The sequence below is a fragment of the Dipodomys merriami genome, unplaced genomic scaffold (assembly GCF_024711535.1).
Source record: "Dipodomys merriami isolate MVZ:Mamm:240054 unplaced genomic scaffold, mDipMer1.0.p SCAF_31, whole genome shotgun sequence".
In the NCBI taxonomy this organism is placed as follows: domain Eukaryota; kingdom Metazoa; phylum Chordata; class Mammalia; order Rodentia; family Heteromyidae; genus Dipodomys; species Dipodomys merriami.
In genome coordinates, this window is record NW_027204604.1 from 4,262,501 (window position 1) to 4,277,545 (window position 15,045).

Genomic DNA, 15,045 nt, shown 5'->3' on the forward strand with positions numbered 1-15,045 from the left:
TTGTTACAAGACATTGTCTCATATGGACAAGAGTACTGTAGAGGGGAAAAAAATAGAAGGGGTATTTTTTTTTTCTAGAATGGTCATGAATGACCTAATGGGGGAGGACAAAAAAGTAAGTGCACTTGCCATTATTTACGAATGGGACATAAAGGGAGATTTAAAGCTTATTGTTGGAGAATGGAAATACCAGAGAGAAAGAATGGACAGAAACAACAGCCTCCCCAAACATGATCCAAGCCAAATGACCAGCACCAACGATGTAGGAACAAGAGTCTCCCTGGACCAGAAGTGAAATTTGTTTGCTTGTTTGCTTTTTTCCTAAGTGGCTAAAGCAAGCCCTCTGTCTTTTAGATTATTTGTATCCGAAGAGGAAAAGTGTTAAACTTTAAAGAGTTAATTTGCTGTGTTCTGTAGTGGCTTACAAGAAAAGGATCAATTGTTCTATAAAGGCAAGCTCTGTAGTGTGTTAATGTGTTACTGCAAAAACTAATCGCTACAATAAAGAGACTGTGTTTCTACAGTGTACGGGTCTCTGTGACTTTGATTAATGCTTCCCACGGGACATCTCAGCCTCAATATGGGCTGGAGAAACTTCCTAAATATTCAATGAGCATGGTCAAAAGATGTATAAAACAAATCAACCTGACACCTTAATCCGGCCAGGCAGCAGTTGACTCAAGGGGTGGAGAGGACCAGATACATCATTTAACACTGCCGACTTGAAAGGCTGGGAGCGTCTGTTCTTCAAAGCTGAAATGACACTGAATCTGTTGTACTTAGTGGCCTAGGAGTTATTAGTTTATACATTAAAATCAGCACCCAGTACTGAACAGGAAGGCAGTGCCACCCATGCGCCCCCAAGCATCTCTCTCACATTTGTGTACTTGCTTTTCTCAAAGGATTTGAAGCCCCAACGAGCTGAGCTTTTTGTCTGTCTAAATGTCATTGTGAGGGAATTAAGTTGGACTCTCTGTGAGAACACAGAACTTGGTTCAGATTCTTACTCTAGAGAAGCTGCACGGAGTTGACCTGGGGTTCAGGCTTTGTATGCACGGATACTGGGCCAGCATCTCTAAGCTGTATGATTTCCCTCTACCCCTTTCTTTCCCAGGTCATTGAAAAGCATCTAATGCCTTCCCCAGTGAAAGTCACCTGGGGGACTTGAAGCCTGCAACCATATCTAGGAGAAACAGAAAGACTGCTTGGCGAGAGCCTGGATGAACTCCATCTAGCAGTATTTTTGGCTGTACTCTGATGACCATCTAGGCTTCCTCTTCTTCAGGAAACAAGATAGTTTCTGCTTTTGCTGTTTTTCTGTTCTTATTTTCTTTCATGTGCAAAACTAATTTCTGGATATTATTTCAAGTGAAATGGCTTTATACTTGGGGAAAGTACATTTTACTCAAATTAGAAATTTTCTTAGATGAATGTGGACATAATGAAGTATAGATTTATGTTATTGGCATGAGCAGTACTTGGTCCACAAACACAAGCTACATAATACAGGTTTCATTTCTGATAGAAATACTAAGGTCTCTTTTCTTATTCCTAGTGCTTCTTCATTCCTGGAGTAGTTTCTGGAGTCCTGAGCAAAATAAAACTAGAGGATGTGGGCCTTACAAAGAACTGTTCATATTTACATGCAACTATATAAAGTACATATATGCACACCTCATAGCATAATATATACGTACATACATATACATGTATATCACACACATACATATAATGTAAACACTCATACATACATAATGTCAACATTCAAATTCAGAATCATCCTTAACCTGCAGGAAGTCTCAGAATGCTCTGCCATTGTTTCTAAAAGTTTCTGGACCATTTTGCCCAGATCACCTTTGCCCTTCTACATATGGTATTTTGTTCTCAATCAATACAAGCTCAGGGAATCCAAATTCATTAATTATTAGCCAGATTAACAAAAACATAATTAGGAAAGTTTAAAATGCATACTTCATTACAAAAATAAGAGAAATGACCTTCAGTAATTTTTTTTACAATGTACTATATGTCCTTCTGTTTCCTCTCCATTAGCATGGTTAATTGTTATTTAACCAGACTCACATACATTTTAACAGCCTTTTTCTCCCAGAATAGTTAAAGTATGGGTAAGAATCTATGATCTGAATATTAGTGCTTTATAAAATAAAATATTGACCCATGAATTTTATTGATACTTATGCTGAATAGGTAGTATTTTTCTGGGTAAGGCTCACTTACTAGATGTTTTCTGAAGGAATGGAAATATTTTCTTGTGGGTCTGTATTATGTAGTTTTGATAAAACCACTGATTAATCATCAATCTTCCCCACCTGACCTCCCCCCCCCGCATGTGCATGCACACAAAAAACATAAATGTTTCTAATGTTCACATCTCTTGTTGTGGGGGACTGCTGCCCCAGAATGGCTGATGTTTCTACCCTTCAGGTGGCTGCCCTTCAATAATGGGTAAGAGTGATCCTTACGTATGCACCTTGCAAAACTCTTTGGCTTCCTTATGGATGGAAGGTGGTATATAAATAATGATATCCCACTGCCACAGATCATGGCACATAGAAGAGTGAAGTCGCTAACACACACGCATACATGGTACCTACAATAATCCTCCCCTCCCTCTCTTTCATGTTCTCTTAGAAGCAAAGTGGGGGGAAGTCAACCTTGGAAGTCAAACTCTGCCACCTTCTAGCAGGCTCTAGAAGCTGGCCAGTCACCTACAATGAACAAATTCTATCTGTTCTAGACTGACTCTTTATTTAGCCTCCTGTTGCTCTCAGCAGTTGTATGCTTAATGTTCTCAGCCAGCTCTTTACATTGCTGACTTTCTCTGCCTTCCTCATCCTGTTATCATAGACTAACTGCTTGGCCCTGGGTGAGGACAAAACATATCTTCCACTTAAAGAAGGGAGAAAGAACAACAGGCTAAAGTTGATATACAATTCACAAGCAAACAGGATTGAAAACAGAACTTCTCCTAGAAGGCCAAATAAAAATGTCCCTGAAGGGAACTGAAATGAGTAGGCCTGCAAAATGGGGCCAGGGACACAACTTGGGCACGAATCAGGCACAAACAGGCTGCATGCAGGCAGGGGAATGGGAGGTGAGTGTGCATGCTCTCAATGACAGAAATAAGAACTTGTACATATGGGGGTGAGCAGGCAAGGAGTGCAGAAAAGCCACCCAACCCTAATAAACTAAATCTCAGCTAATGTAATGTTAATCAAGTTCCTTAGATAATGATACCACGCATGTCATTATCATCATCAAAATCCAATCTATGCTTTAAAAAGTTACTGATGATTAACACAACATCAAGTTGATGCAAACAATTACTTAAAATCCACACACAACACAGACATGCACACACGCGTGCACATACACACACACACACACACACACACACAGAACCAGGAGGTCCCAATGTTCTGTAGAATAAGGGAGGCTGCAGCTGTAGGCCGACAGCTTTCATATCCTCATTTGAATAATGTGTCCTGAATCTGTCACTTTATTCATTCTCCTTATGCTCAGTGTACTCTACATCAACAACAAATTAAGTTGTAAATAAGAGACAATCATCACTTTTGTTTTTAAGCAGCTACTGCATAGAGAATTTCAATGTACGCTCCTTTTCAACTGGGGGGGAAGGAAGAGGTGCTAGAGTTTGCTTTCATAGGCGCAAATATGGAGAAACCAAGAGAAACAAAAACAGAAACATTTTTAGTGATGCAACAGAGAAGGGGAAAAAAAATTCTTGAAAGCACATCCATCCATTACCAGTGGAAATTTCTTTCAGGAAGCGACTGAAACATATAAAGACAGGATCTAAGTTTCCTGGGCTATGCCAGAAACCCATGTGACTTTGAAACCAGTTCCTCAGTCTTAAGAAACCAAATGACATGTTTGTTCAGCGCACCTCTAGACAAAAGGACAAGTGTATTCAACCAATTACAACACAGGTGCATTAATAATTGGATCCCAAGTTCATCTCCATTAACTTATGAAAGTTCAAATCCTAGAAAGTACTGAGAGTTCATATATAGGAAAAAAAAACTACTAATAAAGAATATGCCTACCTTGACATCAGAGAAGTAGGTCTTCAGCATATTGGAGCTGGGATAACGGGTATAAAAGAACATGAGCTTTGCTTTTTTCAAGTGATTAGGTGATAATCCTTCCTGCATGTAGGATGCAATTGGTTAAGGCAAAAAATATCAAATCGAATAAAAATTCCATAAACAACAAGGAGTTCTCCTCCTGTCTCCCACTCCACAGTCCTCTCCCTCAACGGGTCTAGAGCAGCCCCAGATAGGCCCAAAGGTCCTCAGTATTAGCTACCGAATCTATTGCTAAGTTGCTACTGTTTACTTAATGTCCATTGCCTGCTAGGAATGGAGTGAACACAGAATTTAGTTGCAAATTATTAGCTATTTCCTGGTGAGGATGGCCAAGCCCTCCCTCTCTTTCTTTGTTCCATATCCTTACGCTATCTATACATTCACCTGTTGCTAGGGGGACAAATGCACTCAGCATGTACTATACAATTCTTGTCACATTTCCTTCCTTCTCTGCAATCACAGCTCTGTTTGTCGCTTCTTTCTGTGTGGTTTACAGACATGTCAAAATATGAAGAACATTATTTTCAATATGGTTATGCAAGTTTCACATTTTACCTTTTGTTGCTGACCTAGTATAGGTCTTCTTGACTGCGTTTCTTCCTGTCTTATTATTATTATGTCCTTTAATTGTTGCCTTTAAAAACTACAGCTCAGACTGGAGTGGGGGGTAGTTTTGGCACTGAGAGAGTGTAGAAGGGGGTGTCGCTTTTGTTAAAGCGACCGTCCAAAATCAAATACAATTTGCTTGTCCTGGATTGATAGTTAACTCCTTGGAGAGTGACATAGTAGTTGGGGCTAACAAATCAATAAATGTGGGTTAGCAGATCAATAAATGGCCACTTACCCCAAATAAGAAGGCCTATTTATCTGGAAACATCATTACCTTTTAGATCTGTAAACAGCAGCAACTACAACAGTTCCCAAGAGAATGCGAGGCTAACCATAACAATCCAGGCTTCCTGATTCTGTCCCAGATTCTTGGCACTTCTCAGCAGACTCCGAGCTGGGATGGCTCTGGTCACATCTGTGCCGCAGCCTGGCCCTGCCATTTCCTCAGCAAATTAATGGCTTTATAATTTATCAGAAATGAAGATGCACGTGGAGAAAATCAATGTGGTCCCCCACAAGGTCAATTAAGGGTCCTTCCTAGAAGCTGCTCTAAGGATTTTTCTCTTAAAGGAGAGTTTGAGAAAAATGAGTGGAAAAAAAAAAAACAAAATGTGTCCATGCATAGGTACGTGTATACACACACACACACACACACACACACACACACACACACACACACACACACACACACACACCATTAGCTACTGAACCAAAATTTCACACCTTGGAAAGAAAGATCAGATAAACATAGACATTTAGGAAAAACAAAGGTTTCCCAATGTTCTCCATCAAATACAGCATGACTAATCATCAGAATGGAAAGGAACCTGCAAAGGACTAGAGACACATAATCAAATTAATATTGATAAGCTCTTGACTGCTTGTAACAGAGCGTTTAACCAAATATTCTGCTGAGAATTTGCTCAATTAACATCTCCTTTCATATCCCTTGACACTGAAAAAAAAAAGATCACCTTGGTTTGCAAATAGAAAAGTATTACAGTCTGTGTGGGTTAAATTAAAATAAATACTGAAGAAAGAAATTTTGATTTTGGTCTCTGTAAGCCAAAGCAGCTTAACTGAACTTGTGTTTTTGTTTAAGGTTCTTAATGATTACAAAGACGATAATTTATGACTGACATACTTCTTGTGCCAAGGAAAGAGCTGAAAGGCCCTCCAGTAACCTCCATTAGACTGATAGAGAAAACTAAAGGAGCAGGGCACACTTCAGGACCATCTGTCCAAATGGAAAAGTAAAATAATAGTTGCAAGCTGTCTCCTAGTGCCTCATGATAAGAGTTTTAGACAAGTGCAAACTTGAATAAATATCCTCAGATCTGGGTTCTAATCTTTCCTTTCAGAAGGCTACATGAAAACAACCTCGTATATATGGGTAATTGTAAATCTTCAAACCTATCAAGATTTGGTCCAATACAAAAGACAAATTGTTTTGTTCTGTGGCTCAGGCACAGAGCACCAACACTCACTCCCTCGCCTTCCCCTAGGCTTTTGGTTCATCAAAATTTTACTAACATGGTTTAGTTATTTTTATAATTTTTAATCCAGTAGTTTTTCTTTAAATCAGGATTCAGAGATTGTTTTATTTAATGAAAAAAATAATAAACTACTGTGATTTGGATTTCTCAAGTTCATTTTTTGCTTCAAATTGTTTCCTGTTGGAAATACTTGGAATCGATCGGTTGACATGGAACACAGAATAAATCTTTATCTTTTGTTCATTGTGAGATCAAGCTAAAATTCCCATAACATAGATGTTTCTAATAAACTATTAAAAATAGCTAATGAAACATTTAAAAGCCAACAGCTAGATAATCTTTTTTTTTTCTCCTCAAAATAAATCTGAACTGACCAATTGGTTAATTTCCCTTTTAAGTGCTTGTGCTGAAAAGCAACTGTTCTTCCAAGAAAGCACTAGCTGTTTCCTGGATACTTACACACGCACAATGACTCATGATGGAATAGATTCAGTAAACATACAGCTGTACTGAACACGAGCTAAGCTCCATTCAAGGCCAGGAAAGAAAATGAGCACAAATAAATATTAAGGAGGTAAAGGGGGTGGGGGTGGGGGCAGGGGCGAGGGGGATGGAACGCAAGCAAGATCTGTCCGGCAGTTCATGTGGCTTTGCCTCAATTCTCTTAGCATTGTGAAGACAGATGACATTCAATTCTATGTGTAATGCAAAATAGACAATAACTGCTGAAACTTGAGACAGCTGCCAGGTGTAAAAAAAAAAAAAAAGAAAGAAAAGAAAGGGAAAGAAAGAAAGAAAAAAGAAAAGAAGAAAGGAAGGAAGAAAAGATGACAAATCCATAAATTAATGAAAGACATCTGCTCAGGAATACAAAAAAAAGATCACGAGAAGCAAGAGAGTACAGCTGAATCTGATGCAGTGTCCAAACAACCTGAGAATCTAAGTGTTGTCTGTTTACCAAGCACAATATAACCTTACCTAAACACGGCAGCGGGAGGAGCAGCCAGGGCAGCAGAAAGGCAAATGGAAGAATAATAGGTTGTAAAGGCTGGAAGGAGGAAATTCCCTCCCCCCCCCAGTTGAACTCTGGGTTGTGGCTGATGTTTAATGCCTCAGTCTAAGCAAATAGGTTGAGGATCTTACATTTTTCTAAAGCACTTGGACATGCAAAGAATTTTAGTTTTCCCTTATTTCTCCTTTTTGCAGTTTCTAAGAGGCTTTCCCTAGAAGGAGAGACAAGATACTAATTCTGTCATTTGATTACAAGCCTCAGGAAGTTTGACATAATCAGAGGGATCTATAGTTTCTGGAGATTTCTTTTATTAAAAAAATATTTGACTGTTTTTTTATCTGGAGGTTGGGGCAGTGAAGAGCCCATAGTCTTTCAGACTCTATATTATTTCATGATAACTATAACTAATAGAATCACAAAGGTGACACACAAAGGCTTCTTAAAAATGTAAAAGATAAACCTGTGGATTATTACACATTTTTGAAATTCCAGTTTAATCCATGTTTTCCAGTTGGACTTTAATTTCACAGCACTAAATAATTTTCCTTTTACACTTCAAGTATGTCTAACATTCCTTTTAAGGGCCGAGTAAAGGAAAGCTTGCTGTCACACTGCCAGTGTCTTCACCTGCACATCTTAATGGCTTATAATACTACTCTTGTCCTTTAATTGGGTACATGCAAATGTTTGAGGCCTAACCAAGGCTATTTTTCTTGAGATGCAAAGAGGATGGATGACAAGGAACATCATGAAGAAAAGCAATTGGCTGGGTCTTTCTTTTGGTATTTGAATAAAACTTAATATTTGATTAAAGAGATTCATTTGCAAAGATACTGAGTACAGTTTTTATTTCTAAGACATGAGCTCTTTGGCCAGATGCATTGACATTCAGTTTAACACACACACACACACACACACACACACACACACACACACGATTTCCTTCCTACTAAAGGGGATAATGAGATAGTGTGCTCTATTATTTAGAACATATATGTTTAATGTACTCAACTTAGAATGGATTTATTAGATAAGCTGCTGGTCTTAGTAGTTCTTATCTTGGCTACTTTGTTCAAAAAACAGATGCTGCCCTTTGGAGTAGGGAAAGAGCATGCCTAAAGAATTACATTATTTAGGATAGGGGACATAGCTGAATGGTAGAGTACTTGCCTAGCATATGCAAGAACCTAGTTTTACTCTTCAGCACCTCAGCGAAAAAATGATTTATAACAATTTTGAAAATAATGAGATAAAAATAGAAACATTACAATGACAAGTCATGGTGATACCATTTCATTCATTTCTACTTATTTCTATTGATCTTTTCTAGGAATAGTCATACAACACATTCAAATAAGACTCCATAAAGCTTGACCTGAGTTCCTGAAATGTCCTCAAACTTAAGAATTTGGTCTATAATTGAATAGACAAAATAATTTCATAAGATAGTAGAATTCTATATGTGATCAGATAATCCAAGGAAGACGTATGGCCATACAGAGTTAGAGACAGGAGCAAAGTGGTCAATCTACCGAAGAACACGGAGATTCTCAGTTGTTTCAGAACTGTGAAAAAGACTTTTTTATCTTCTTCTTCCGATAAATAAGATATGAATGGCTATAAGATATGAATGGCTAAAAGTACAATGTCTTAAAAAAGAAAGAGCAAAAGCCAGAGATTAGAAGGGCAAAGAAGCAGAAAAAGTAATCATTATTTGCAACAAATCATAGTAAAGAAACAGCTCCAGGTAAAGAGTGGACAATTCAGGCAATGTGGCTACTTCCTTAATTACCATTCAACACAATCTTATGTTGGTGGGCACCAGGGGAGGTTGTTCTGTGCAGAAAAGGCAACTGTGTTTTCTTTACAGCATTTGCTATGTTAAGAAATTGATGGAACATCTTTCCATTCAAAGCCTCAAAATTCCTCAGGGGATTTAGGGAGAAGGAGTAAAACAATACGTATAGCTGACATTTAAAGCAATCTAAAAGATTTTTTTAAAAAGTCATAATTAGCTGGGTGCAGGGAGTGGCTCATGCCTGTAATCCTAGTTTCTCAGAAGGCTGAAGTCTAAGGACGGCAATTTGAAGCCAGTTTGGGTAGGAAAGTACATGAGACTCTTAACTCCAATTACCACCAAAAAGCTGGAAGTGGAGCTATGGATCATGTGGTAGAGTGCTAGCCTTGAGCACAAAAGCTCGGAGATAATGCCCAAGTCCTGAGTTCAAGCTCCAGGACTGGCACGCGCGCGCGCGCACACACACACACACACACACACACACACACACACACACACACACACACACACTACAATTAGCCGGTTGCTGGTAGCTCACACCTATAATCCTAGGTACTCAGGAGGCTGACATATGAGGATCATGGTTCAAAGCCAGCCCAGGCACGAAAGTCTGTGCAACTATTATCTCCAACAAATTACCAAAAAGCAGGAAGTAGGGCTTGATTCAAATAAAACACTAGCCTTGAGCACAAGAGCTCAGGGACTGTGTCCAGGCCCTGAGTTCAAGTCCTAATTACAGTAAGTTTAAATTAAAGAATATATTATGAACAAGAGTTTAGTGTGGACTTATAGGACTTGACACTTGCCTTCAAATATTTATGAAAAAGAGCACAGATGTCCCTTTACTCTATGTGTGAGCAAGAGACAGTGACAGAAAGAGAGAGATAACTGCAATTATTACTATTTTCCAAATTCAGAGATCTTTGAGGTACAAGAGTCTAACCTAGACATTATAATCCAGGTATGAATTTAGAAAAGATGCTCTTCTTGCAAAGGGTGAAAATCAAACCATTTGAGCCATTGTGTGTTACTTTGTTATGCTCATCACCAACAAGTACATTCTAATCACATTGACCAAAAAGTATTGCCTGTTTGCCATGGACCAAAGGTAGGGTGTTTGCTGCAGCACTGAAGCCAAGACTCACATGTAAAACCTTAACATTTTTCTCTTCCCATTTACCTCAGTCTTCTCTTCACTATGGAACGAGCCACCATGTTTAATGTCCAAGGGGGTCTCATGTTAATGGATCCAATTCTCCTTACCAATGACTTTTCTAACCATCTCAAGAGGATGACCCTAGGAAAACATTTCTACCATAGCTGGGACTTGGCACTTACACGGCAGTTTCTGGAGTGGGCTTCGATACTAAAATGTCAATCTCTAGTCATCAAGACGATTGCTCAAAATCCTCAATTTAGCAACAGCCAACTTAATTGCTAAATTTTATATCCATCTGGTAATTTATTATACAAGAAACATGCCTCCACCTGCCCCCAAATGCTATTATTCTACTACCCTAAAAGACTAACAGTCACAAGATTTTTAAAAAATTTACTGAAACGACCAATTTATAGAGAGGGGGTAAAAAATCATGGGGCTAAAAATAGCTGGAGTGCAGGATAGGTCTACTAAAAAATATAACTGTCATCTCTACATAAAAGTCAGGTTCAGAATTGGAAGGAGTCATAGCAAGAGAGCCATTTTAAAGTCGAATACAGCTGAGTTTTATATTTAATTGTGCTCTCTTGCTTTCCAAAATAATTTGCTTTGTGTATGTTAGGACAAAAGATTTCTGTGTATGGCTGAGCAGAGGTTAATCATGCGTAGAAGCAGCTGCAGCAGACCCAAAGAACAGACCTTGGGTGAACGGGAGAGACTGATGCCGCCTGAATAAATCAGTACCTGCATGTTTCCTTTTCTTTTTTTTAAGTCTCACTTAAAGATTAAAGGCAAAATGGAGCTCCCCACCCAGGTCCTTCCTTCAGCCCCTTCCCCACAGCAGTTTCCTTCCAATCAAGGGCTCTTCATGAGATTTAATTAGGAGCCAGGGGTCTTGCAGACCGTGTAAAGTGAGAAAATTCTTCTTCAAGGAATCTAAAAACAGACTCTTCTCCTGCCACTAGACTAAAACTTACCACCTTTGTAAAATAACTGAGAAAATGCAGTATTTTACAAGGAGAGATTTTCCATTTCTGAATCTACTCTTAAAAAAAAAAGAGGAAAGAGGATAAACCAATACAGGACACACTGCAAAAAGACACACAGTGCTGTGCAAACACCCCCATGGAAGACCACCCCTCTGAGACGAACAAGTGATGAAAGTTGCAAAGAGGTCGATGGAAGTTTCCCTGCTATCAGAAAAAAGCCTCACTCAGAGCTGACAGAAACCTACCATGCGCAATAGAGAAGCTCACCTCCTTAAGAAGAGACTTTCCCCCCTCGACTCCCACTCTATAGCATCATGTAGACACCTAACCTCTGGGGAAACCTGGCCTGGTTTGGTTTGTTCCTTGGGGGTAGGGGTTGGCGGGGAAGAAAAGGATATTGCACTTCCCGAATAAGGTGAGATGTCAGACATGTCTTGCAGATCTCCACACTCGGACTTTATGAGGGACAAGGAGAGCCCCTCAGCCGTGCTGGGAGGGTGTGCTGGTGAACAGGGATGATGGCTCAGGTGATGGGATGACATCTTGGTCCTCAGACTCGTCGTATCCCTAGTTAAGTCTAAGGATTCAGGAGAGGCTCTGTCTTTGCCCGAGAAGGAACCAGAGGGAGCACCTAAGGGACTCTGAAATGGGTAGGCCATCAAGGGAAGGGGAAAGGGGTGGCGGAAGGTGGAGGTGGTAAAGCCTGCAGTGGCCGAGAGAGGTGACTGGTGCAGGGGCTGGTGGTGGCCGCCAGCGGCCGGGCCAGAGGCAGACTGGTCAGATGAGTTTTTCCGAACCACCAGGGGCAGCGCTTCTGTCTGGTCTGTGGAACTGGGCATCGGCACGTTGCCAAAAGCGTCCAGGGGGTTCGGAATGATGACGTCGCCGAAGCACTGCAGGCGCTGGTTGGCAGTGTGGAAATTGTGGTTCTCCCCGTTGACTGCGAATCTGGCCTGGGGCATCTGCAGTGGTGGGAAACCCTGAGGAAGCTGGCGGGAGGGTTTAGCCGAGAAGACTTTGACCACAGTGTCCACAACTTGCGACATGGCAGTGTTCAGTTCTTGTTTCAAGGTCTCGGCCAAATGTTTGCCTTCGGGTTGTAAGGAGTTTGGCCCGTGGTCTCTTTCTTTGTTGTTCCCTTCCCTCTTGGGCTTGTTTTCCACCAGCTCCTGCTCCCTGATCAGGGCTCGAGCCCGGTCAATGAACTGTCCTGGATCTAGTTCACACATCTCGTTGTCTGACCTCCCTACAGAGTCCTGAGCCCGGGCTTCCAGGATCTCGGAGCGCATGCTGTCTTCAGACAGGTTACCATCTTCATCATTTTCAGAATCAGTGCTGTCATAGATTTGGTAGAACTTCTCCTGCAGCTGGCGCAGCTGTTTCTGCATGTCCTCCAGCTGCTGTTTCAGCTGTCGGCGTTCCTCTCGCTTCTGTTCTTTTCGGGCTGAAACCAGCTGCTGGAAACTCTGTTGCTGCTGCTGGGGCAGCTTCTGCTTGCGTTTGTTTTCCCGGTAACTTTCTCGGGGACTCACAGACTGCGGGGCCATCTCTCTTTCATTTTCATTGCCCCTTAATGCCACACTCGGGGAATGGCTCATCCCCCGAATGATATTCTCAACCCGGGCGCGTTTTGCTCTCAGGTGCTCATCACATAAGCGATCCATATCAAACTGGCTCATAGTAGGCCTGCCAAAAGGAGAAAGACACTCTGGGGGGCTGTCTCTTGAAGAGTTGCTGCATATATCCTCTTGATGTACTTCGGAGCCTGTACTAGAGAGACCGCTGGCTTGGAAACTGGGCTCGGTGCCACCATTTTTGTTCATGTTATTTTTCAACAGCTGGGAAATGATGGTTGCCCCTGGAAAAGGCATCATGGCATCTTCATACGAGTTCGCCCTCTTCAGCAGTTTGCGGAGTACATTTGACTTTTCCCCATCTGCGTGCTGTACTACTGAATACTCAACGTCCTGCTCAGAACCTTGGGGATTCATGGCACTAAAAAACGTTGCTCTTGCCTTAGCAAAAAATGCAGATGCCGTCCCTACCGTCCTTTTCACTCCAATGTCAACTCTTCTCCTCTTGGTTTGCCGGCTTAAGAGGGCTGTGCTGTCATGGTCAGGCATCACTGGACGGTTATTGTGCCATCTTCAAAAGCTCGTCAGCTGGGCACAGCTCAAGAATCCCGGGACCCTGGCCAACAGAACAAAAGGACTGATGAATCATTTTCTTTAAATTTCTCCAAATTTCCTGACCTCAATCCTGAATCAAATGCAAAATGCATAGGCTCTGGGATTTATGGCACATTACAATTATTGCAATTTATTATGCACTCTGCTTGAAATGAAACATTTTTAAATATTTCTGCTCCACTGGTTTAAGATGGATTAAGATTAAAAAAAAACCAAAAACTGCTTAAGCACCAGTAATATGATTCTCTTTCACAAATGCCTAAAATGATACTGTTTATCTTCAGAAGAAACAGTAGATTATAAGAACACAGCCTATGACAACCAATTGATTAAATTCTGGGCATTGAGTCATATTATAAAAGAAGATAAAAGTGGTCCGTCCTTAAGAAAGAAGGATACATTTTTGAGGCTGTGGGAAATTTGGGTGGCATTAAAGTTTCTGGGGCTTTACTGTTACCAAAGGAAAAAGACCCTACAATACATGCACATATTTGCCACACACCCTTTGTGATTGAATTTTAAAATATTTCTGTCATATGTGAAATGGCACAAACACTCTAACCAGTCTCTTTCAAACATAAATGGTCAATTTAGCATTGAAATAAATGCACAAATGCTAGTTTTTCATGTCTGCTTAGTTAGCAGAGTTAGCCCTTTTTTTCTTAGATCATATGTGCGATTTGTATCTGTTGCTTTATTTTAACGTAACTATGAGAATAGTTGTAATTTTTCATGATGTCCTTTTTGTTAGCTTTAATCATGAGAAGTTGGAATCACTGCAAAGGAAGGATGTTGATACATTTTAGAGATCAAAATGTAGAACAATAAATTATTGGACTAAGTGAGGATATACACATGTTCAGTTCTGGTTTTCATCTATTAGTATATGCTAAAATTAAACTTGAAATAGCTAAAGAAACTATTTGACACATATCATTTGTAAATGTTATTTCCTATGCCAAGTAAAAGGAAAGGAAAAGAAAAGCCTTAAACAGAGAAAGCAACCAAAGGAAGATACATAAAGAAAGAAAACAGCATCAAATATGTGAGAAAGGGAAATACCTTCTTTGTATCTGAGTCTCTATTGTTTCTTGGAGACATGATATAAAGAGAGAATACCCTTGCTTACATTTTATCAAAGGAAATTGACACATTGTGGGACTTATTAGGTAGCGATGCTAACCTCAAATTTTGAATACATGTAAGATGTCACATCTTTTTGTTTACAATGAACGTTTTGTGAAAAAAGAGGAAAATATTTTTTTCTCATGCCAGGCTTATCTGATATTGAACTTCACGTTTGCTTAACAGAGCACATCTTCACAATAACAGGGTCTATTGCCAAAGGCAGCGTGCAGAGTGTTTGGAACAGCTCCCATCTCTTTCGGTTCACCTGTAAAAACATCTACGTGCTCCCTAGGACTGCATCTGTGGCTAGTTTTAAAGAATGACTATCCATGCAAATAGGCATAATTTCAGCATGAAATAACCTGTAAAAATCAAGAAAATGCTCAGTGCTTACATGGCAACAATATTTTTTTTAATCATGTCCAAGATTTCCTTATGCAGTATTCATACTCTCAATGTCTATATGAAGATTATATATATACACATATATATACATATATACATATACATATATACATATATATATGTATATACA

The 15,045-nt window shown here is 40.0% G+C and overlaps 1 protein-coding gene across 1 annotated transcript in view; it reads right to left on the minus strand.

Moving 5' to 3' along the window:
• Positions 1-15,045, minus strand: part of Prox1 (prospero homeobox 1) — a 53,480-nt gene that overhangs the window by 32,069 nt on the left and 6,366 nt on the right. Inside the window, exons 2-3 of the mRNA XM_070041508.1 lie at positions 11,592-13,383; positions 4,089-4,196 (exon numbers count right to left, since the gene is read on the minus strand). Of these exons, the coding sequence (XP_069897609.1) occupies positions 4,089-4,196; positions 11,592-13,316 (1,833 nt within the window). The 5' untranslated portion in view covers positions 13,317-13,383. The remainder of the gene's footprint in view (positions 1-4,088; positions 4,197-11,591; positions 13,384-15,045) is intronic.